At 39.6% G+C, this 24,105-nt stretch overlaps 1 protein-coding gene and 1 pseudogene across 3 annotated transcripts; one reads left to right on the top strand and one right to left on the bottom strand.

Moving 5' to 3' along the window:
• Positions 1 to 10,708: 10,708 nt before the first annotated feature.
• LOC110347147 (large ribosomal subunit protein eL30 pseudogene) lies at positions 10,709 to 11,048 on the bottom strand (annotated as a pseudogene).
• Positions 11,049 to 13,331: 2,283 nt separating this feature from the next.
• Zcchc12 (zinc finger CCHC-type containing 12) lies at positions 13,332 to 16,411 on the top strand. Of its 3 annotated transcripts, XM_004872146.3 has the most exons (4): positions 13,332 to 13,524; positions 13,803 to 13,855; positions 14,047 to 14,186; positions 14,583 to 16,411. In XM_004872146.3, the coding sequence occupies exon 4, from the start codon at positions 14,698 to 14,700 to the stop codon at positions 15,901 to 15,903; it is 1,206 nt and encodes a 401-aa protein (XP_004872203.1). In that variant the 5' UTR covers positions 13,332 to 13,524; positions 13,803 to 13,855; positions 14,047 to 14,186; positions 14,583 to 14,697; the 3' UTR covers positions 15,904 to 16,411. The 3 variants fall into 3 exon arrangements, with proteins under 3 accessions (XP_004872203.1, XP_004872204.1, XP_012923734.1); XM_004872147.3 differs by lacking the exon at positions 13,803 to 13,855 and having other exon boundaries at positions 13,335 to 13,524; XM_013068280.3 differs by lacking the exon at positions 13,803 to 13,855 and having other exon boundaries at positions 13,479 to 13,660.
• Positions 16,412 to 24,105: the final 7,694 nt, after the last annotated feature.

Genomic DNA, 24,105 nt, shown 5'->3' with positions numbered 1-24,105 from the left:
ACATGATTAATAAATCTAGAGACGACAGAGATAAGAAAAATAGAGGAGCTGAGGAACATGATGAAATCCCAATATAGGAAACAAATGGAATCCATAAAACAGATGCAAACAGATTTCCAGGACATTAAAAACTCCATTGAAAGCTTATGCAGCAGAATGAGCCAATGTGAGGATAGAATTTCAGATATAGAAGATAAGATTGCAATTAGTGACCAGGAAAAGAAAAATTTCTTTAAAATTATAAGGGACCACGAGAAATCAATCCAGCAGCTGCTAGATGATTCAAAGAAGAATAACATAAGACTGATTGGAGTCAATGAAGAAACAGGAGAGTGTGCAGATGACATAAAAAAACTGTTCACAGAAGTGATGGCAGAAAAGTTCCCAAGCAGGAGAAAAGAACTTGACATACAGATAAGTGTGGCACATAGGACTCCAGCTAGCCTTGATCAAAAAAAATCTACACATAGGCATATAATTTGTAAGATTCCAGAAACCCAACAGAAGAACAAAATTCTACAAGCACTGAGAGAAAAGAAACAAATCACATACAAAGGAAAGCCCATCAGAATCACAGCAGACTTCCCAATGCAAACCTTCAAGGCAAAAAGAGCTTGGAGTGATGTATTCCAAGCCCTAAAGGAAAACAACCTCCAACCCAGATTGATGTATCCTGCAAAACTGTCTTTCAAAATTGATGGAAAAATAAGATACTTTCATGACAAAGAGCGCCTTAGGAACTTCATGAATACCAACAAATTTTAGGCAATATCCTAGGAAAAGACAATGAGGATCATAACCCCAGGAAGCCCAGCAGAATGAATCCATTGACCACGACAAGAAATTAAATGCAAAGGGGGAGAATCCAACAAAAAGAAAAAGTCATGACAATGGTAAGTCAATACGCACCCATTATAACCATCAATGTTAATGGTCTCAATTTACCATTCAAACGAAATTGACTGGCAGAATGGATCAAGAAGCAAAATCCAACAATATACTGCATACAAGAAACACATTTAATTGAAAAAGAAACTCATAGACTGAAAGTTAAAGGGTGGAAAACAATACTCCATGTGACAGGAACCCCCTCCCCCAAAAAAGCAGGAGTAGCTATCCTCTTTGCAGATCAAGCGGATTTCAAACTAAAATCTGAAACACTTCTGGTCCCAAGAATTTCAGATAAGAAATAGTCAACTTGTATGTACAAATCTATTGTGAACATGTGTTTTCATTCCTCTTAAGTAAAAACTTAAGAACAGAACTGTTGGTTCTTAACAGTAATACAAGTAATTTCTATATTGTTTTCCAAAATGGTTTTATCATCTTACATTCACATTAGCAGTATTCGAAAGTTCTACCTGGTTCACACCTAAGCTGACATCTGTTCTTTTAAAACTTTTAACTTCATCTCCCTAATGAGTGTATAATATGATCTTGTTATTGTACTGATTAGCATTTTTCTGATTCTAGTGTTGCACACCTTTCCTTGTGCTGTACTGGCTATTTATCATCTTCTTGTGTCTACCTTTTAATTGGGTTGTCTATTAATGAGCTGTAAGAGTTCTTTATATATTCTGGCCATAGGTTATATGTATTATAAATAAGATCTGTTTAAGGACTACTTTTCATTTTCTTAACGATGTCATTTAAAGTTCTAAATTTTGATGGAATCTCATTTATCAATTTTTTCTTTTATACATCATGTTTTTTGTATCCTAGGAAATTCTTGCCTACTCTAAATTCATAAACATTTTTCCTTATAATTTCTTCGTAAAGTTTTAGTTTTAGTCTTTCATATTTAGGTTCATAGATCCTTTCAAGTTATTTCTATGTATGGAAATAAAGGGTTGAGGTTAATTTTTTACATTCAGATACCAGGTGATCTAGTACCATTTGCTGAAAACACTATCTTTTCCTCTGCTCTTGAGTTGAGTTTGTGTTCTATAAAATATTAATGTTAAATAATCTTTCAAAACTCAGTGGACCATATATGTGTCATTCTATTTCCAGATTTTCTGTTTTATTCCAATGATCTGTATGTCTTTCCTTATGCCAACACTGACTTGATTACTGTAGCTTTAGAGGAAGTCTTAAAATTAGGTAATAAGGTCCAGGGATTTAGCTCAGTGGTTCTGTCGCCTGCCTCGCAAGCAAGAGGTCCTGAGTTCAATCCCTGGTACCAAAAAAAAAAAAAAAATTAGGTAGTAAATGTCTTCCAACACTGTTTTTTTTTCTTTTTACTTTTCTAGGTCCTTTGTACTCCTACATAACTTTTAAATTTCAATATCCAATTCTTCATTTATAGCAAGTATACATAGACCTGAATTTTTATATATACCTTGTATTTTCTATTCCTGCTAAATTCAAATACAAGTTCTAGGGGCTCCTAGAGATTTCTTAGTATTTTCTCTGTGGATGTTCATTTCATCTACATATAAAGATTTTACTTCTACCTTGCCAATCCTATCCTAAGTGTGTCATTTTATTGCCAGACTATTTTGGTTTGGACCTATGTTCAAAGTTTAATGGACAGATGAAGAGTAGGCATATCTGCCCTTGTTCCCCACCTTAGGAAGAAAGGATTGTATCTTTTCCATTCATATAAGGTGTTTTTGCTAAAGTATGGAGTACATGTCTTTATTCTGTTGAGAAGGTTCTGTTCTACTTCTAGTCTCCTGATAACTTTTACCATGAACAGCTGTAGAATTTAGTCCAATACTTTTTCTGCAACTATTGACAGGGTCATATGGCTTTTTCCTTTCCTCTGTTAAAAGGATGACTTATGGGGAGGATCTTCCAATGCTGAACCAACAGTGCCATCCCTATAATAAAACCACTTTCTACATACTGCCAGATCTGACTTCTAATAGTTTTTGTTAAACAAATTTTTATCTATGTTCATACTTTTTTCTTCAATTATCGTTATCCAGTTTTAATATTAGCACAATGTTGATTTCCTAAAATGAGGGGAGAAGTGTTCCTTCTTTTTTCTGCTTTAAATGTTTGATATAATTCATCAGTTAAAATGCATATGAGCCTGTTGTTGTCATATGGGTGGGTTTTCAAGCTAGGAATATACTTTCTTTAATAGGTGCTATTCAAATTTTACATTTCCTCCAGAGTTCATTTCATTAATTTATCCTCCAAGGTACTTCTTAGAAGTTGTCAAATTTATTTCAAAAAGGATTTTTGTGGGCCGAGGATTTAGCTCAGTGGTTTCGCCGCATGCTGTGCAAGCGCAAGAACCCAAGTTCGATCCCCGGTACCAAAAAAAAAAAAAGGATTTTTGTAATATGCTTTCTATATCCTTTTAAATTCTGTAAAATCTGTGGTAATGTCCTCTAAATTTTGATATTGTAATTTTAAAAATGTATAATTGATATTGTGTAATAGGAAGAAAAGGTCTAAAGGAGCAGGGGAAGTGGGAGGGGTAGGGGAAAGGAAAGGAGGGAAAAGAAAAAATATGAGAAAAGGAAAAAAATGGAAACAAAGTCTTTGCAAATAGGGAAGGGTCGAGGGGGTGAAGGGAGGGCAAGGGAAGGGGAAAAATATAAGAACCAAGATACTCATGTAAAGGTACAAGATCCCAATGATGAATGTAACTTTATTTTATATCTAAAATGTATCAATAAACTTAATGGAAAAAATAGTGAAAGAGGATAGATAGCTTTGGTGCCTTGGCACAGTTAGGACCAATCAACAGTACAAGTCTAGTCAACTTCCCTGAATGCTGGTGTTTACGTCAGAAACCAGGGCCCCTGCTCCTGCCCTGTCCCTGCCCTTATGCCCCATCACACACTGCTGTGCTTTAATGATATAATTCAAGCAGTTGAGCCCCCTTACTACACAATTTCAATCTTGAATATGAGTTGGGTGGCTGAGAAGAGTTCTGAGAACAAAAACTCCAGTAGATATGACAGTTTCAATAGTAGATCTGCCTTGCAGACCAAGTCAGAAAACTTGAATGGTAGAGCCCTTGAAATATTTTTTTTCTAGGAAAAATAGTCATTAAATATGGAGATGGATTTGAAGACCAAGCTGAGGATGTGCTTGTGAAGCCTGGTGCCTAGAACCTAATAATCCTTCAGGAAATGGCAGCTGTTGTTCCTGTCATCGTTGATAACAAGTGGACTGGGTGAGGGAAAATGTGGTAGCATGGGGTCACTGGATATTTAATATACTTCCAGGGCACTGTCAAGAGACAATGGACAGGGCTCTAAATGGAAGGGTGCAAGAACTTACTTTTGCCTATCTCATATCTTGCTTATCACAACCACTAGTATTCTAGTCCATACTGAAAGTCTAGTACATATACTATTCATTCATTCATTCATTCATTCAACAGGTGTTTATCAAGTACTTGCTATATCCCTGACACTGTCCCAGGTTCTAGGGATACATAAGAAAATAAAGCACATAAACACATAATCTTTATAGTTCTATAAATCATGAGAGTTTTCCTAGTCCTTTAATTTCCGTGATTTCATTTGATTCTCCTGACTATCCATTGAGATGGGTATATTGTTTTCATCTCCATTTATAGATGAGGGAACTAACATGTCTCGAGATTTATTAATTTGCCTGTGAGTAACAGAGCTGGTCTTTGAACCCAGACCTTCAGGCCATAGCTTAACACTCTCATCATTGCAAATATTCAGAATGGCCACCAGCCTAATCTACTTTCTGCCAGCCGACCTTTCAACTGTGTGTACCAAAGACATTCCAGCCTGCCTTCTACCTATGGACTCCTCCCTTCTTTCTCACTTGTTCTAGCAGTTCAATCAATCTGTCAGTGGGGAGATTTTACATGCGTAGCTTCATAACTTCACAGAAATAAGTCCTAAAGGGCCACTTAGGCCTCAGTTATCTCAGTCAATCCAGAGCAGCAGCAAGAGGACTGGTCTACATTTTCTGAGGTGCCAGTTGTGCAGATTTGGTTAGACTTTAAACTGGGCCATTTTAGGGTGCAGCTCTGGGCAGGCATGCTCCTGTGTTTAGAGAACTGGAGAAGAAGGAAAGCACCTGGTGAAATAATAGTTTTGGAAGCCAGGTTCTCTCCATCAAGAGTTGGACACTAGGCTCTCTCAGATTTGGTGACTTGGGCTCTCTTATTGGTAATACACTTTCTCTGACTTGGAAACCCTACCACTATATTTCTGGAATATCTGATAGATTTTTACAATTTAAACAATTTCTAGGAAGACCTATTTACCAGGACAAGAGATTTAGGTCTGCTCTTTAACTGTATATTTTTACTGTACAAACTTTTGAAGCATATAAAGCACTCAGGCTTTGGGGCATGCTTTCTCCACATTAAGTCATGTAAATATGTTATAGTTTGGATCTTCAATGTCTCCAAAAGGCTCATGTGTTGAAAGCTTGCTTCCCACCCCATGGCACTATTTGGAGGTGGTGGAACTTTCAGGAGATGGGGCCTGGTAGAGGGAAGTTATGTCACTGGAGGCATGCCCTTGGAAGGTATAATGGGATCTCTGCACCTTCCTATTTCTCTTTGTTTTCCTGGATACCTTGAGGTGAGCAGCTTATCCTACTGTGTGCTCTTGCTAAGGCACACAGCCTTGCCACAGCCCCAGTGCAATAGAGCAAATTGATCTGAGCTGAAACTTCTGAAACTATAAGCCAAAAAACCCTTTCTTTTTTTAAAATTGATTCTCTCAGGTATTTTGTCACAGTGACACAAAGCTGACTAATACAAAGTGACTTAAACAATGTTTGTGTAGAAAATTATTTGAATTTCCTATTGATCTATGGTCATTTTCAACTCCAAGAAAAACATAATGCAATGGAGAGCACAAAGGCTTTGGAGTTATATGGACTTGTTTTCAAAAGATTATTTCTTACAAATTGTGTGACCTTAGGCTTCTTACTTTACCTCTCTAAATGTCAGTTTCTATTGAGCATACTGATCCACAAAATAAATTTGAGGAATAAAGGAGTTGACATATGTAAAGCACCAGATATTACATCTGCCACATTGAAACATTCAATAAATATCATTCCTGTTAAACTCCTTTGGGCTAACTGAAGAGGCAGAAACAATCTTAAAGGACGAAGTGTAAATGTTTGGGGCCAGGGCTGTACCTCAGTGGTAGACCAAGTGTTTGGCATGTGAAAGACCCTCTGTTTGATCCCCAGGATCATCAGGGAAAAAAAGAGGGGACACAGAAATGTAAATATTTTTAGATGAAATTTTAATATTTTCATGTATCTGAAATAAATGGAATATAGGACAACTGCAGTCATGCAGCAGGGACTCAGAATTAAATGAACCTTTATGAAGAGCTTCAAGAAGAAATAACAGGTGCCAGTTAGAGAGCATATATGTCAAAAAACTTTCTCAAGGACTTACAAGGTTAATCATTTTAATCCTCACATAACATTAGAAATGGATGTGATTACAATCTCCATTTACAAATGTGGAAACTGAGGCACAGAAGGATCATAAAACTAAAAACTAAGTGGTTAATGCAGAAATTGAACCTGGTTGATTTGGCTGTAGAGCCTGCACACTTTAACACTGTTAACTCTATCTGATTTGTTTGCTCAGGAACCAAAGAAGTGCTTCTTTAAACCTTCTCTTCTACCTAAATTCCCTTCCATCTCTACTCCATCTTTTAATCTTAGGGACATCTAGTTTAAGCAGCCCTTTTCTGTAAATAGCCTGGTTTAGTTCACCTTTGTTTTCAGTGCTGGGAATGGAACTCAGGGCCTTGCACATGCTAGGCAGGTGCTCTACCAGTAAGTTTCATGCCCAGGCCCACTATCCTGACTTTTATGGTAATAGTTTTGGTTTTCTTCAAGTTTTATAATCTCTATATACATATCTAAGCAACACACTTTAGTTTTACCTGTTTGAATTTTATATAAACAGATCCATACCATAAGTCTTCTTTTTTAAAAATAGCTTTATTGTGATATAAATTCATTCTTTTAAGTTGTATGATTCAGTGGTTTTATATATATTCAGAGTTGTATGATCATCACACAATCAATTTTAGAATAGTTTCATCAGCCATTAGCAGTTGCTCTTTTTTCCTTCTCCCTAGGAAACACTGGTCTATTTTCTTTTCTTTTCTTTTTTTGGTACCAGGGATCAAACTTGGGTCCTTGCGCTTTCGAGGCAGGCAGCGGAACCACTGAGCTAAATCCCTAGCCTCACTGGTCTACTTTCTGTCTCTATGGATTTGCTTCTTCTGAATATTCCATGTAAATGGAATATGTAGCTTTTTGTATCTGTCCTCTTATTTAACATAGTTTCAAGGTTCATCTATGCGGTAGGATGAAATCATTCATCAATTGATTTGATAGTTGAGCTGTTTCTACTTTGGGCTATTATTATTAATATGCTGTCGTAAATGATAGTATACAAGTTTTTGTAGACATATGTTTTCATTTCTCTTGGATATTCACCTAAGAGTGGAATTACTGGATTATATGGTAATTCTATGCTTAACCTTTTGAGGAAATTCCAGACTGTTTCCCAAAGCACCTATACCATTTTGCTTTTCTATCAGCAATATTTGAGATTCAAATTTCTCCATGTCCTTTCAAATACTTGATAATGTATTTCATTATAGCCATTCTAGTAAGTATAAAATGCTGTCTCCTGGTGGTATTCATTTGCATTTCCCTGATGGCTACTGATGTGGAGCATCCTTTCATGTGCTTATTGACCATTTATATATCTTTGCAGAGGAAATGTCTGTAGCAGAGCCCCCTGGGTCCCAGGAGCCCTACATTGGGTTGCCACCTGTAGCTCATCCACCCAGCAGGCCTTATTCTGAGACCTAGACCTGCTACTTTGTTCCCCCTGTCCTGGGGGTGAATGAGAATGAATGACAAAGAGACACAGAGTCAGTTTAACAGGTGGGCAGCCAGGGAGCTCTTGCCTCTTAGTAGGCAGAGGAACACACACAGAGACACGCACACATGCACATGCACTAGCACGCACACGTGCATGTGTCTGGCGCATCTTGCCTTTATTCACCCAAACACAAGGGTATAAGCAATCAAAGTAATACAAGATTCATCCGCTTTCCAATATCCATTAGTACATACTCTGGTAAACAACTTAATCTCAGCTGTCTTAACTTTTCCTTAGAACCTGCGATCTGCCATCACCCTTGAGTGCAGGCTTTCTCCTTTGTGCTCACAGAGGAGGCCAATCCTTTGCCCATCTTTAAATTGGTTTCTCTGTATTTTTATTACTATTGAGTTGTAAAACTTTTTAAAAACCTTTATATATTCTAAATGAAATTCCCTTACGTACAATATGCGTACATTTTCTCTCATCCTGTGAATTGCCTTACATTTCTTGATGGTGTCTTTTGATACACAAAAGCTTTAAATGTTGAAGAAGTCCAATTATCTGTGCTTGTGCTCACTTCGGCAGCACATATACCAATTTATCTGTGCTTTCTTTTGTTGCTTATGTTTTGGTGTCATACCTAGGAACATCTTGCCTGACTCAAGAACACAAAGATTTACTTCTATGATTTCTTCTAAGAGTTTTATCATTTTAGATCTTATACTTAGGTCTATGATCCATTTTGAGTAAATATTTGCACATGGTATGAGGTAGTGGTCCAAATTCATTTTTTTGCATGTGGATATTCAGTTTTCTGTGCATTATTTGTTGAATAGATTATTTCTCTATTGAATGGCCTTGTTACTCTTGACAAAAACCAACTGACCATAAATGTGGGAAGTGCAGATCCTCCAACTTTGTGCTTCTTTTTCAAGATTGTTTTGGCTACTCTGGGTCCCCTATACTTCCATTTCCATATGAATTTTAGGATCATCTTGTCAATTTATAAAAAGAAGTGAACTGACATTATGCTAGGAATTACACTGAATCCATAGATAAATCTCTAGATTCTTCATCTTAGCAATATTAAACATTCCACCCCATGAACATGAAATGTCTTTCCATTTATTTAGACCTTTAATTTCTTTCAGCAGTGATTCCCGATTTTCAGCTTAATAATTTTATACTTCTTTTGTTGGATTTGTTCATAAATATTTATTTATTTTGCGGTATCAGGAATCAAACTCAGCACCTTGCACTTTCGAGACAGGCGTGATGCCACTGAGCTAAATCCCCAGCCCCATAAATATTTAATTTTTGATACTATTAGAATTGTTTTCTTAATTTCATGTTTGAATTGTACACTGCTAGTGTATATAGACATACCATTGATTTTTCTACATTGATCTTGTATCTTACAATTTTGCTGAACTCATTTACTAGTTCTAGTAGTTTTTTAGTGATTGCCTTAAGAGTTCTATATACAAAATCATATCATCTAAAATTAGAATTTTACTTCTTATGTTCTAATCTGGATGTCATTTATTTCCTTTTCTTGACTAATTGCCCTGTCTAGAATCTCCAGCACAATACTGAATAGAAGTGGCAAGAGAGGATATTATTCTCGACTGGTTATTTTCATTGGTTTCTATTTCAATAATTTCTGATCTTAATCATACCATTTTTTAAAATTTTGTTGGGCTTTTTTTTGGCTTTCTTTAATTTTTTTCTCACATCTCAAGATGAATGCTTAACTGATTAACTTTGGCCTTTCATCTTTGCTAGTAGAGTTTTCCTTCTAAGCACTGGTTTAACTGCATTCCACAGGTTTTGATAAGTGTATTTTCATTATCATTCCCCTAATTTTTTTGAGACGGAGGCTCCCTATGTTGCCCAGGCTGGCTCCAAATCGCTGGGCTCAAATCTCAGTCTCCCGAGTAGCTGAGAATACAGGCATGTGTCCCTGCAGCTAGCTCAGCTAAAAATATATTTAAATTCTACAATCACCCTTATTTGACCCATCACTTATTTCTGAACGTGTGTCTTGGTTTCTAAACATGCTTAGAGTTTCCACTTACCTATATGCTACTGATTTGTAACTTATTTACATTGTGATCAGACTTTAATTCTTCAAAATGTATTGAACTTGCCTTCTGGCCTAGTATATGATCAAATTTTTTAACTGTTCTATACATGTATACTGCAGTGTAGTTGTTGGTTGCAGTGTTCTTTACATTAGCTATTAGCTCAAGATACTAATCATATTCTTTTAAAAATTCTATATTCTTAGAGACATTTTGTCTTGATCAATTGCTGATAAAAGTATGGTATGACCTTCCACTCTGTATATTTGCCTATTTCTCCTTTTAGTAAGTTAATTTTGTCTTTCTGTGAAGCTTTGCTATAAGTGCATAATCATGTGAATTTGCTAAAATTCCCGGAGAGTTGAACCTTTTATCATTATAAAATAACCTTCTATATTTCTAATAATTCTCTTTGCTTTAAAATATATTGTTTGATGTGAATAAAAGTATAAAGAATTTTTTATCCTTTATACATTAATTGCATGCTTTTCTTCATCTTTTTACTGTCAGCCTATCTTTTTGAGTTTGTCTCTTAAACTGCATGCAGTTATATTTGATGACACTTGTTTTTTGTTGTTTTGTTTTGTTTTTTGAGACAGACTCTTAATATGTAGTTCAGACTGGCCTTGGACTCCCTATGTAGGCCAGATTGGCCTTAAACTCATGGTGATCCCCCTGCTTGGCCTCTCAAATGCTGGGATTAAAGGTGTGCGCCACCAAGCCCAGCCTTTTTTTTTTTTTTTTTTTTTTAATGAGCTCTGGCAAGTTCTATCAACGAGAAATTCTGCGTGGTTTATTTTTCACCAGTCTGTTCTGGCATGCTTCTAATGGCATCAGAATTACCTGGATCAATGATTTTGCCTGTGTGCATACCCTGTAGTATTTTCTATATGCTGTGCCCAGTTCAATATTATTGCCACTGTACTGATGGGCACCAGTTTTGGCCAACATGGCATAATATTCTCAGATTTCCTCAAAACTGGGCAGTTGTTGGTGAAGATAACCAATTTCACTTTGCCCTTTCTTATCATTTTCTAAGTCTGCTTGTACCCCTGCATGTACTTTCCACTTTTCATAACAAGTTGGAGCCTAGAGTTGATGAAATCCAGAGAGTTTTTCATCTTCTTTGCAGCTGCTATCTTTCTGCCTTAGGTGCGAAGAGCACCAACAAGATAGCCAGGAACTGAGAAACGGATACTTGTTTCTTAACTTGAATATTTTTCTCAAAACATTTAATACAATTGTTGCTATATTTAGGTTTAAAGCTATCATTTTATTTTGTGCTTTTGTCTCACCTATGTCTCTTTAACCTCTTCTTTCCTGACTTACAAAAAATTGAGCTGGGGGATCATAACTCTGTGGTAGAGTAAGTGCTTACCAGGCATAAAACCTTGGGTTCAATCCTCAGTAAATAAATAAATAAAATTGAGGTCTTTGTTAATTATTCAATTTTCTTCCTCTCTGGTAGTTTGGAATTTTATATCATGTTTCCATTATTTTAATAGTCCTGTCCTATTAATTACTACAATACAATTACCTTTACAAAGTATAAATACCTAAGTCACTTCTGATGTGATACAATATCCTTAGAAAAGTTGAATTTTATTTATGCCCCTCTTGATGTCTTTTCTTATTGTGTAGTACTTTATTTCTGTAAATCCAGCAGGGATGTTTGTATGATTCTTTCTTCCATCGATATTCACTTATGTTGTCCATGTCCTTCTCCCACCTCCCGTGCTCTTCATTCCTTCCTGTATTTAGTTCTTCTGGTATCAGTTTCCTTGTGAAGTACATTCTTAATTTCCACTAGTTTGGTCTGCTGGTGATCAGTTTTTGTCTGTCTACAAATATCTTCACTTTCCTTTTGAATATTTCTATGCACAATGCTGCCCTTGGAGTATCAAATAACATGGACAAGGTGGGAGCCATGCATATCCCCATCCAGGCTTTGAGTTCAGAAGAACCAAAATCCTAGTGTGAGATGCCAGTCTGCGCTCAGCTCCTTTGCTAGGATAACAGTGCCTATCTCAATAGGGTTGCTTAGATCCTTGGATGAGATAAGGGATGGAAAACTGGCACAGAGGAGGAAGGCAGCCCAAGGTAGCTACTGTTTCAACTGAAATCTTTGGCACTTAACTTTCGGGCCTTTAAGATTTAATTTTTATAATTAGAAAATAAAATGTGGCCTCCTTACCTGAACTAAAATTTTTAAAACTGGAAAGCCTCTCACCTCAAACCCCTCTCCTGCAACATGAGACCAGGGATAAGACATACTCCATACCCTGTTTTAGCCAGTTCAGCAAATGCTCCTCCAAGCCCTACATGAAGAGGCCCTGGCTTTGTTCCGATGAACCAACCCAGACACCATCACACAGTCAACATGTGTTGTCAGACTTCTGAGACCTAGTCTCCTTGTAATGCCATCAGGTCCCACTGCAGAGGACTGGATTTGGTGATGGAGCCAATTTAAATACAGAACAAAATTCTACTTAGAAATCAGGGACTGGATTTAGGGCTCATCTGAATAATTTCCCCAAATCAACCGCCTTCACTTAGTCACATCTGTGAAGACCCTTTCACTTTATAAGGTAACATTTACAGGTTGCAGTGACAGGAATTTGAATGCATTGAGGTGGCCACTATTCAGCCTGCTACAGAATCCAAAATCTTAACACACAATTTTGGGAAGATTATGGCCCCAGCTAAGAACAGCTCCCCAGGTGCTGCATTTCACTATAAAATATTCACAGATACAATGGAGACGGGCCCATTTACTTCTTCACTACTCTCTCCACACCTCAGAGAGAATTTCCTAGAGATGAGGCCAGGAATCTGAATTTCTAACTAGCTCTCCCAAATAAACCTGATGCAACCAGTTTTGCACTCATACTTGTGTGAGTATTAGATAAGTCTCTGTGATCTAAATCTCTTCTTTGTTAATTGGACACGTTATCCCCTCCATCACAATAAGAGTTGCCCATGGAACCCTATTTGCACAGATAGTACTAACGTTCTCTCCTTCCCGGTATACAAGGGTGAGGAACTTCCACTGTTTGACTTGATTTTGGTTCCAACTCATGATTAATGCACCAGGCCTCCAGGCGCTGAGGTGAACCAAAGGGAAAAAAGGAGAAGAAAAGGAGAGAGGGAGGGAGAATGAAAGAATGGAGGGAAGGAGAAATAGTCGCAAATTCTAGGGTGAGTTGCAAATTGGCTCCCTCCTGCAGACTGAGCTGCTGTCCAGGCCCTGTCTGCCAGCTGCACCTCAGGCTCCTCTGGCTCTGCCAGGCCCTGGGTTGCGATGGATGCCCTCCCCCCGGCTCCGCTGATTGGCCGCCTTGGTCCGCTCGTCAGGCTTTTGTCTCGGGGGGTGGGGGTGGGGGTGGAGGGGTGGAAGATAAAGCAGCTTCGACTGCCTAGAAAACCGTGCTGCCTCGCCTTGGCTACTCAACGCTGGGCGGCCTTGTGAAGCGGCTCCACCCGGCAACCTCGGGTCTCTTAGCGGCCAAGTCGACGCCTGTTCTTTTCCTCTATTGGGCTGCGGAGACCAGAAGGAGGAATCCATAGCTGTGGTCGCCAGAGCATCCGCTGCCCACCAGCGGAGCCTAGGTAAAGAAAGGGAACATTCCCTGGCGCAGAGAGGGGAGGGGTAAGTCCCGCCAGTCCAGGGCGGCTCCAGCTTGGAAAAATCTGGGATTTCGCGGCTGGAAAAGGAGCATTTCCATGGCCCGACTGCGCTGAAGAGGTGGGGTTTACCTGGGTTTTTGGGTAGGATTTGCCTGGATTGGAAAGGGGGAGGGGGATACGTGGGGGGGGATCATGTTTGGCTTGAACCCCCTTCACTGTGGGTGGGTGTGTCCAAATGCTGTTCCCTTTCTCCGTGGCAGCCCCTCAAAGCCGAATCTGAACTTGAATTCCATACAACTGATTGTAGAGCTGGGTAGGCTGATGGTCGGGGGGGGGGGCGGATTGAGCGCGCGGGGTTGGGGGTCGTTTGGACTTTTATTTACAAGGTGGGAGAGGGAATTTTCCGCCCGGTGACAGGAGAGGCGGTGGGAGGAGGAGGAGTATCGGTATTAAGGCTGAGGCTGCTTCAGAACCTTCCCTTCCCTGCCCTCTTCTGTGGCGCAGTGTCAATGCCCTGAGCACCCGGATCTGCGACCCTCTGTGGACGGAGTCAGACCATACCGCGGAAGCGAGCTTTCTCACCGAGGGCACCAGTTGCAGAGGCTGGAAGTAAAATAAAGGCGCACTCCTATTTCTGAACTTGTGTAAGAATCTGAGAAATAATGGGAGGGGGTAGCGGGGGGTGGTGAGAAGGGGGTGTGGTTGAGACCAGAGATCATAAAATTAATGAGATTTTATTTTATGTTCACAAATCTGTGACCATTGTGCTCTATTTTGACAGTCCAATTATCAACTTCACACACTGTTAAACCCAGAATTCCAAGCAACAGTTGCTGTCGCTCTTGGAGGACTAGCTGCAAAAAGCACCCTGCTAGCGCATGGACCCTGGCTAGCTCCAGGATGCCTTAATTGCCAGTCTCCTGCAGAGTATTTTTAGGGCAGTGGGCAGATAGAAAATCTAAGGAAGGCTCTTGAGGTAGGGAGAGAATGTGGCTGCAGCCTGCTTCCTTATTAATAACCCCTTTTTCTGTTTTTTGCAGTCGCTAATGAAGTAGGAGGAAGATTGAGCCTGCTGCACACCTGCTGATTACGCTTTTGTTTTTCCTGAAAAGCTTGAGCACCTTGTTGTATTCAGATACCCTATCATCATCAGGCATGGCTAGCATCCTTGCCTGTGTGGGTAATAGACGGAGGCAAAACACAGCCTTGCCGCCTTGGGCCCATTCCATGCTGAGGTCCCTGGGGAGGAGTCTTGGTCCTTTGATGGCCACCTTGGTAGAGAGAAACATGAGGTTGTTCTCTGGGAGGGCAGTGCCAGCCTACGGGGAAGAAACCTTTGAAAACTGGCTGATCCAAGTCAATGGGGTCCTGCCAGATTGGAATATGTCTGAGGAGGAAAAGCTCAAACGCTTGATGAAAACCCTTAGGGGTCCTGCCCGGGAGGTCATGCATGTGCTGCAGGCTGCCAACCCCAACCTAAGTGTGGCTGATTTTTTGCGGGCAATGAAACTGGTGTTTGGGGAGCCTGAGAGCAGTGTGACTGTCCATGGTAAATTTTTTAACACCCTGCAGGCACAAGGGGAGAAAGCCTCCCTTTATGTGATCCGTTTAGAGGTGCAGCTCCAGAATGCTATTCAGGCAGGCATCCTAGCTAAGAAAGATGCAAACCAGACTCGTCTGCACCAGCTCCTGGTAGGGGCTGAGCTGAATAGGGACCTGCATTTCAGGCTTAAGCATCTTCTCAGGATATATGCAAATGAGCAGGACCAGCTTCCCAATTTCCTGGAATTAATCAGGATGATAAGGGAGGAAGAGGATTGGGATGACACTTTTATTAAGTGGAAGCGGCCCAAAAGATCTGAGTCAATGTTGGAGAGAGCAACTAGCCCTGTGGCATTTCAAGGCTCCCTGCCAATGGCTACTGGCAGTGCTGACTGCAACGTGATAGAAATAGATGATACTCTCGATGACTCAGATGAAGATGTGATCCTGGTGGAGTCTGAGGACCCTCCACTGTCATTCTCTGATGCCCCACCACTGACTGGCTGGGCCAGATCTCAGGACCACATGCTGGTCACTGATTCTCCCAACAATGGCGGAGTTCAGTCTCCTTCTGCTAGTGGTGGTTCTGGGCATAACAATAATGGTCCTGGAGATATGTGTAGAGCCAGGAAACGAAAATATACAATGTACTGTTCTTATTGTGGGGAGGAGGGCCACTCAAAAGAAATCTGTGACAATGAGAACAAGGCCCAGGTTTTTGAGAATCTGATCATCACCCTGCAGGAGCTGACACATACAGAGGAGGAGGGGTCCAGAGAAGCCCCTCATGAATTGAGTGACCCCGCTGAGCCACAGTAAGATGCCAACCCCCAGCTTTCAATGAACCCTCTTCCCTATATTCAAAGTTCAGTGATGGTAAAACTGGGGGAGGGGGACTTCTCATTGCATGAATTAATCTGCAAAACAGCTTTCTTTTGGGGTGGAGGAGAAAGGTTCCGGAGAATAAAGGATCTGGCTTACCAGTATGGTGGAAGGGAAAGGACTCAGCTCTGTCCTTTGTCTCTCTCCCCACTGCCTAAGAGTCTATTTTCTGTGTGTGCCCATTTCCTTGATAGCTTTTTTCTTTTTGTGAAAGTGTTATATAATTCACTGTTAATCTTTAAGAACAAATTACCCAAAAGTCTCCACCCTCATATAACTATTGTCAGCCCTTTGGTGAATGTTCTAGATTTTTCCCTATATCTATGTATCCAGATACGCATGTGTACAGATAAAAATGGTCAAGTGATGTTGTATATGCTGTAGTTTTTCACTAAACAAAATATGTTGTGGGCTTCTATGTCAATAAATATGTATCTATAAATCAGCATCTACTTTAATATCTCGTAGTATTTTTGGAAGAAGTAAAAGAAATAAGAAAAATATAATGCAAAACTATAAAAGGGGGTCATACTCTGAGGTGGGTTTTTTTAAAAATCAAGCTTATTTTGCAGAAGAGGTAAAGGAAAAAGAAATGGGCTGAAATATTCCCCAGAGATAAAGGGTCCTTTTCCCACAAGTGACTTGGCCCCTACCTCATTGAGCCAAATTATGGCCTGTACTAATCAATACTAATGCGTGCATTCTTCTCTAAGTATCCAGAGGAGTCTGAAGGAGAAGTCTGGTACTGGGCTAATAGCCCAACATGGGGATTCTACGGTCTCCTTTCCTGTTCATTTTGGGGAGGGGCAGTTGTCCCTCTTCTGGGAGGATTCCTTAGATTAGTGCTGCTCCTTCTGGATAACACTCTGGCCCCAACAAGGATTCTCTTCTGTGGGCTAATACCACCCTCTGCCTGATGGAAAGAGGAGAGAGCAGCTACTCTTTGAAACTCAGCACCAGTGGGCCCAGGTCCTGACAGTGCCCAAGCCTCGTCCTGTAAATTCTGATGTGACGTGCTACAGGACATAGGTAGCCCGAGGATTCCAAACTAACCCCATTCCAACCCAATCTCACCTCCACTCCAATCCCACCATAGGGAGGGAGGAAAATTAATCTAGTTGCCAGGACATAGGAAAGAACATGGGAATCAGAAAGCCAGGAAGCCCTATGAAGCTTGATGAAAGTATGTATTATATGGTGAATGTTTAAAACAAGTTATTACAGTAAAAGACACATTGCCATTAATCCTCAAAATATGTTCCCTCACTTTGAACACACGTATTCTGTCATTCTTGCCACTTTTTGAAGCAGTTCTGGAAGTCTTTTGTGTCTTTAAGTGTACTATCTTGGCTGCCTTGATACCCTGAATCAATTGAAAATGTTTACCTTTCGTGGTCATTTTGACTTTGAGAAAGAGACAGAAGTCACACAGTGCCAGATTCAGTGAATAAGGTGATTTAGGACACACCAGAATGTTTTCACAAGCCCGCCTGTCTGTTGGATGGCACTTGGTAGCAGCATTCACTGTATTTTTAGATCACGGCTTGTAAAGACACAAAAGAGAACTTCCAGAACTATTTCAAAAAGTGGCAAAAATGATGGGATAAGTGTATTCAAAGCAAGGCAATGTGTTTTGAGGAACATTAATGGCAGTGTATCTTTTACTATGATAATTTTTAATAATTAAACATTCAATTTAGTTTTTGATCACACCACAAACACACCATTTTTGCAGAGTGGAAAGCATTCATGGAGGAAGGAAAGAAAGGGATCTTCCCAGGAACCTGGCCCTTAGGAGCCCTCCCTGTTCCGTTCTCTGGTCTCAAATTGAAGGGTGATAAAAGACTTGTGTGACTTCACACCCTTAGGGTCCTTATGTTTCCTGTAGGTGCTTAAGGTCCTATTTTTGCAAGTAGGAGAAGGCAGAAGGGTGGAGAGTGAGAGGCATGTGTACATCTGAGTTTGTCATGCAGGAAATAAGGGCTCCACTGAGGTAGCAGGACAGAGTATGCAGCAGTGAGAGCTGGTATGTTAGAAACATAGAGCTGTAGGGTCAGGGGACAGGAGTGAGGGCACTACGACTGGGGGAGTCATATGAAGATCGACTGGGACAGGAGGCCTGGTAGGAATCATGGATGTTAGGGTTTTACAGAGAACCCTGTGCTGTGTTATACCAAGAATGACAGGGACTGAGGGTCCCAGAGAAGATTGTTAGGGTTCTAGTTATGCTAATAGTTGATGACCCACTCAGTAGGGATGAAGGCTGTGGCCTTGAGGGAAGGGTGGTAACCAACTGCTACATGAAGCCTTGCAGGGAGTAAGTAGCCAAGCACAGAACTTGGCTTGAAGGGCTTCTCTTTCTGGAAGTACCCCTTCAGCTCCTCCTTGGCCTCATACTCCAGTTCTGTTCATGACTGCACAATCACCTTCTGGCACCCCCTGGAGCTGCACTGTGTTGGTGGCAAATGTAGAGATTCAGCCTCCTGTACTGTGCCCTCATCTCTCTGCTTCCTCCTCCGGCATTCCATATTTGCTTTAAACCTCAGCTTCCTTAACTCTCATCACCAGAAGTATGGCCCCTGTGCCTCTGACCTTTTACCCAAGAATTGGGTCAGGAAAAAGAGTCAAGAGGGCACCTCTGTGTCCCATGGCAGCCCCCTCAATCTCTTCAGAAATAAAGGGGACACCTCTTGCACCCCTAGGAAGAAGGCAGCTCAAGTCAGTCCCCAAAAGCTACAGCAGACTCCAACATCTCCCAGCTTGAATCAATTTTGACCCTTAATTCATCCCTACTCCTCCCTAAATCTAAGGGTATTTCTAACTCTAACATCTAGTCCAGCTGAAAATAATGGTTTTATTCGCAGCTGTTTTACTCTGTAAACACTTTTTCAATGATGTGGCCAAAGACACAGAATATGCTGTCATCATTCCTTTCTGGAACCAGATAGAGTAGAAAAGTAAATACATTCTGTCCACATCCTCCCTCACTCTCCTTTTCACTGGAGTTAGCAGGGTCATTCAGTGTAGAGCACTGCTTGGAAAACCTGTTTTTTGATTCATCCCTTTTCTTCCCTTTCCCTATCCTCTTCTCTATTGTGTGTATTTGAAAAAACTGGAAATTATATTTCCCTAACCTGGTCTAACATTTCTTTTTACATCATTTTGTGTGACATTTGCTTTTCCTTTACTCAAGAAATAAGTACTATTTCTTTTTTTTTGTATTAAATTTTTTATTGGTACATTGTAGGTATACAACACAATTACATTTCTCATTGGGAAGTGTACCTTTACATAATGCATCTTGGTTCTTACTTTTTTCCCATTCCTAGCCCTCCCTTCACGCCCTCTACCCTTCCCTATTTACAAAGACTTTATTTCCATTTTTTCCATTTCTCAGCATTTTTCCTTTCCATTCTTTCCTTTCCCCTGACCCGCCCACTACCCCTACACCTTTGAACCTTTTTTTCCTATTTTGCATTATCAATTATTCATTCTAATCATTGGTACATTTTAGGTATACAATATAATGACATTCATCATTAGAAATTTGCACCTTTACATAGTCTCTCTTGGTTCTTATTTTTCACCCTTGCTCAGCCCTCCCTTCAACCCCTCCAGTCCTCCCTATTTACAAAGATTTTGTTCCTATTTTTCCATTTTCTCATATTAATCTCATTCCCTTCTATCCTTTCCCCTAGCCCTCCCACTTCCTTCCCCTTTTCCCCATTTCTTCCTATTTCACATTACCTATTATACATTTAGTCCTTATTTACACTTTCAGTTTCTCACACCAGAGAAACTATTCGGTATTTACACATGTGTGTCCTATTTATTTCACTTAAGAGTATGGCCTCAATGTGCATCCACTTAACTATAAATGTCTCTAATTTCTCATTTTTTATGGCTGAGTAGTACTCCATTTTATTAAAAAAGCACATTTTCTTTATCCAGTCTCCAGTTGATGGGCATTTGGGCTGTTTCCAAGTTTTAGCTATTACAAACTGTGCTGCTATGAACATGGGTGCACATATATCACTGTGGTATGATTCTTTTAATTCTTTGGGGAAGATCCCCAGCAGTGGAATAGCAGGGTCAAATGGGACTTCCAGTCCTAGTTTTTTGAGGTATCTCCATACTGATTTCCACAGTGGTTGCACCAGTCTACACTCCCACCAGCAGTGAAGCAGGGTTCTTCTTTCCCCACAGCCACGTCAGCATTTATTATTGGTTGATTTCATGATAGCAGCCATTCTTTCTGGAGTGAAGTGGAATCTCAGCATTGTTTTCATTTGCATCTCTCGAATGACCAGTGATGTTGAACATTTTTTCATGGATTTATTTGCTATTTCTACTTCTTTGTCTCAGAAATGTCTGTTCATTTCAGATACCGATTTTTCGATTGGGTCTTTAAATTTGGGAGGTCTGATATTTTAAAGTTCTTTATAGATTTGAGATAGTAGACCTTTGAGGAAGAGCAGGTGAAGATTTTTTCTCACATTGTGGGTTGTCTCTTCACACTGCTGGTGGTTTCTCTTGCTGTGCAGAAGCTTTTTAATAAGAAGAGATCCCACTTGTTGATTGTTTATGCTAGTTCCCGGGCAACTGAGGTTTTGTTCATAAAATCTTTTCCTACACTGATGTCTTCAAGGGTTCTACCTAACCTCTGTTCCAACTGGTTCAGAGTTACTATTTTAATATTTAGATCCTGAATCCATTTTGATTTTAGTTTAGTGCATGGTGAGAGATATAGGTCTAGTTTTAATCTTTGGTAAGTTGAAAGCCAATTTTTCCAGCACCATTTATTAAGGAGGCTATCTTTACTCCAGTGAGGGTGTTTGGCTCCTTTGTCGAAGATAAGATGGCTGAGTGTGTCTGGCATTGTTTCTGCATCTTCTAATCTGTTCCACTGGTCCTCAAGTCTGTTTCTTTGCCAGTACCATGCTGTTTTTATCACAGTAGCTTTGTAGTATAGTTGCAGGTTGGGGATTGTGATACCCCCAGCCATGTCTCTGTTACCTAGAATTGCTTTTGCTATTCTGGGTCTCTTCTTATTCCAAATGAATTTTTGGATTGTTTTCTCAAGGTCTATGAAGTATGCTGCTGGGATCTCAATTGAAATTGCATTAAATCTATATAGCAGTTTTGGAAGTATGGCCATTTTCACTATATTAATCCTTCCTACCCAGGACCAGGGGATGTCTGTCCATTTTCTGATATCATCTTCAATCTCTCTTTTCAGAGTGCCATAGTTTTCAGAGAAGAGGTCTTTGATTTCTTTTGTTAGGATGATTCCTTGGTATTTCAGTTTTTTGGATGCTATTGTGAAAGGAATTATTTGCCCTATTTCTGTCCCAGTGAGTGTCATTGGTGTAGAGGAAAGCTATTGATTTTTGTGTGTTGACCTTGTAACCAGCTACTTGACTGAATTTGGTTATTAAGTTTAGAAGACCTTTGGTGGAGTTCTTGGGGTCTTCTATATACAGTATCATGTCATCTGCAGATAATGACAATTTGACTTCATTTCCTATCTTTATTCCTTTTCTTTCTTTCTCTTGTCTAATTGCCATGGCTAATGATTCCAGAACTATATTGAACAAGAGTGGTGATAGTGGACATCCTTGTCTTGTTCCTGATTTTAGTGTGAAGGATTTCAGTTTTTGACCATTTAGTATGATATTGGCTGTTGGTTTTTCATAGATGGCTTCTATCAGTTTGAGGTAGAGACCATCTATTTCAATTTTTTGTGGGGTTTTTATCATAAATGCATGTTGGATTATGTCAAATGCTTTTTCTGCATCTATGGAGATAATCATATGGTTTTTTTCCTTGGCTCTATTGATATAGTGTATTACATTGATTGATTTGCATATGTTGAACCATCCCTGCATCCCTGGGATGAATCCCACTTGATCAGGGTGTATGATCTTCTTGATGATCTTCTGCATTCTATTTGCCAGTATCTTATTAAGGATTTTTGCATCTATGTTCATTAGTGAGATTGGCCTATAGTTCTCCTTTTCAGTTGGGTCTTTCTCTGCTTTGGGAATCAAGGTGATGCTTGCTTCCAGGAATGAATTTGGGAGTATTGCTTCCCTTTCAATTTCACTGAAGAGTTTAAACAGTAGTGGCAGCAATTCCTCTCTAAATGTCTTGTAGAATTCAGCACTGAAGCCATCAGGGCCCGGGCTTTTCTTAGTTGATAAGTTTTTAATTACATTTTCAATTTCATTGGTTGATATTGGGTTGTTTAGAATTTTTAGGTCTTCTTCGTTCAACTTTGGTAATTCATATGTGTCTAGGAATCTGTCCATTTCTTCTGTGTTGTCCATCTTATTGCCCTATAGGTTGTGGAAGTAGGTATTGATGATCATCTGGATTTCTTCTGGGTCTGTTGTAATTTCACCCTTTTCATTCCTAATTGCATGGATTTGGGCTTTTTCTTTCCTTTTTCTGACAAGGTTGGCTAAAGGTTTGTCAATTTTGTTGATTCTTTCGAAGAACCAACTCTTGGCTTCATTGATTTTTTGTATCATTCTCTTAGTCTCCATTGCAGTGATTTCTCCTCTGACCTTTATAATTTCCTCCCTTGTATGAGCTCTGGAGTTGTCCTGCTCTTCTTTTTCTAGAAGCTTGAGGTTCAGCATCAGGTTGTTTAATTGGGCTCGTTCTGTTTTCCTAATATGCATATTCACTGCTATGAATTTCCCTCATAAGACTCCTTTCATTGTGTCCCATAGATTCTGATATGTTGTATTGTCATTGTCATTTAATTGAAGGAACTGTCTGATTTCTTCTTTAATTTCCTCTGTGACCCATTGGTTATTCAGAAGTCTGTTGTTAAATTTCCACATGTTTATGAAATTTTTTGAGTTTCTTTTGCTATGGATCTCCAATTTCATTGCGCTATGGTCTGATGATATACAGGGGATAACTTCAATTCCTTTGCACTTACTTAAACATGTTCTATGTATGAGTATGTGATCTATTTTGGAGAATGACCCATGTGCAGCTGAGAAGAATGTGTATTCTGATTTTGTGGGGTGGAAGACTCTGTAAACATCTGTTAAGTTCATTTGTTCAAGAGTTCGATTGAGTTCTAGTATTTCATTACTTATTTTTAGTCTAGTTGATTTATCTATTTGTGACAGTGGGGTGTTGAGGTCCCCCACTACAATTGTATTAGTGCGTATATGACTTTTCATGTCCATTCATATTTGTTTTATATAGTTGGGTGCACTAGTGTTTGGTGCATAGATATTTATGATTGTCATCTCTTCCTCTTGGATTCTTCCCTTTACAAGGATGTAGTGTCCTTCTTTGTCTCTCTTAATCCGTGTTGGTTTGAAATCTACTTGATCTGCCAAGAGGATAGCTACTCCTGCTTTTTTTCAGGTTCCTGTCACATGGAGTATTATTTTCCACCCTTTAACTTTCAGTCTATGAGTTTTGTTTTGAATTAAGTGTGTTTCTTATATGCAGCATATTGTTGGATTTTGCTTCTTGACCCATTCTGCCAGTCTATTTCTTTTGATTGGTGAATTGAGACCATTAACATTGATGGTTATAACTGAAACGTATTGACTTGTCATTGCCATGATGTTTTCTTTTTGTTGGGTTCTCCCCCTTTCCATTTAATTTCTTGTCATGCCAGATGGGTTCATTCTGCTTTGCTTCCTGGGGTTGTGATCCTCAATGTCTGTTCTTAGGATATTGTGTAAAATTCTTTGGAGTGCTGGTTTGGTATTCACAAAGTTCCTAAGGTGCTCTTTGTCATGAAAGTATCTTATTTCTCCATCCATTTTGAAAGATAGTTTTGCAGGGTACATCAATCTGAGTTGGAGGCTGTTTTCTTTTAGGGCTTGGAATATGTCACTCCAAGCTCTTCTTGCCTTGATGGTTTGTGTTGAGAAGTCTGCTGTGATTCTGATGGGCTTTCCTTTGTATGTGATTTGTTTCTTTTCTCTGACTGCTTGGAGAACTTTTTTCTTCTGTTGTGTTTCTGGAATCTTAACAATTATATGCCTATGTGTAGATTATTTTTGATCAAGGCTATTTGGAGTCCTATATGCCTCACTTATCTGTATGTCAAGCTCTTTTCCCCTGCTTGGGAAGTTTTCTGCCATTATTTCTGTGAAGAGA

Source organism: Heterocephalus glaber, unplaced genomic scaffold, assembly GCF_053883595.1.
Source record: "Heterocephalus glaber isolate CG9 unplaced genomic scaffold, H.glaber_assembly_v1.0 deba00001730, whole genome shotgun sequence".
Taxonomy (NCBI): domain Eukaryota; kingdom Metazoa; phylum Chordata; class Mammalia; order Rodentia; family Bathyergidae; genus Heterocephalus; species Heterocephalus glaber.
This window is presented reverse-complemented; position numbering and strand designations above follow the sequence as displayed.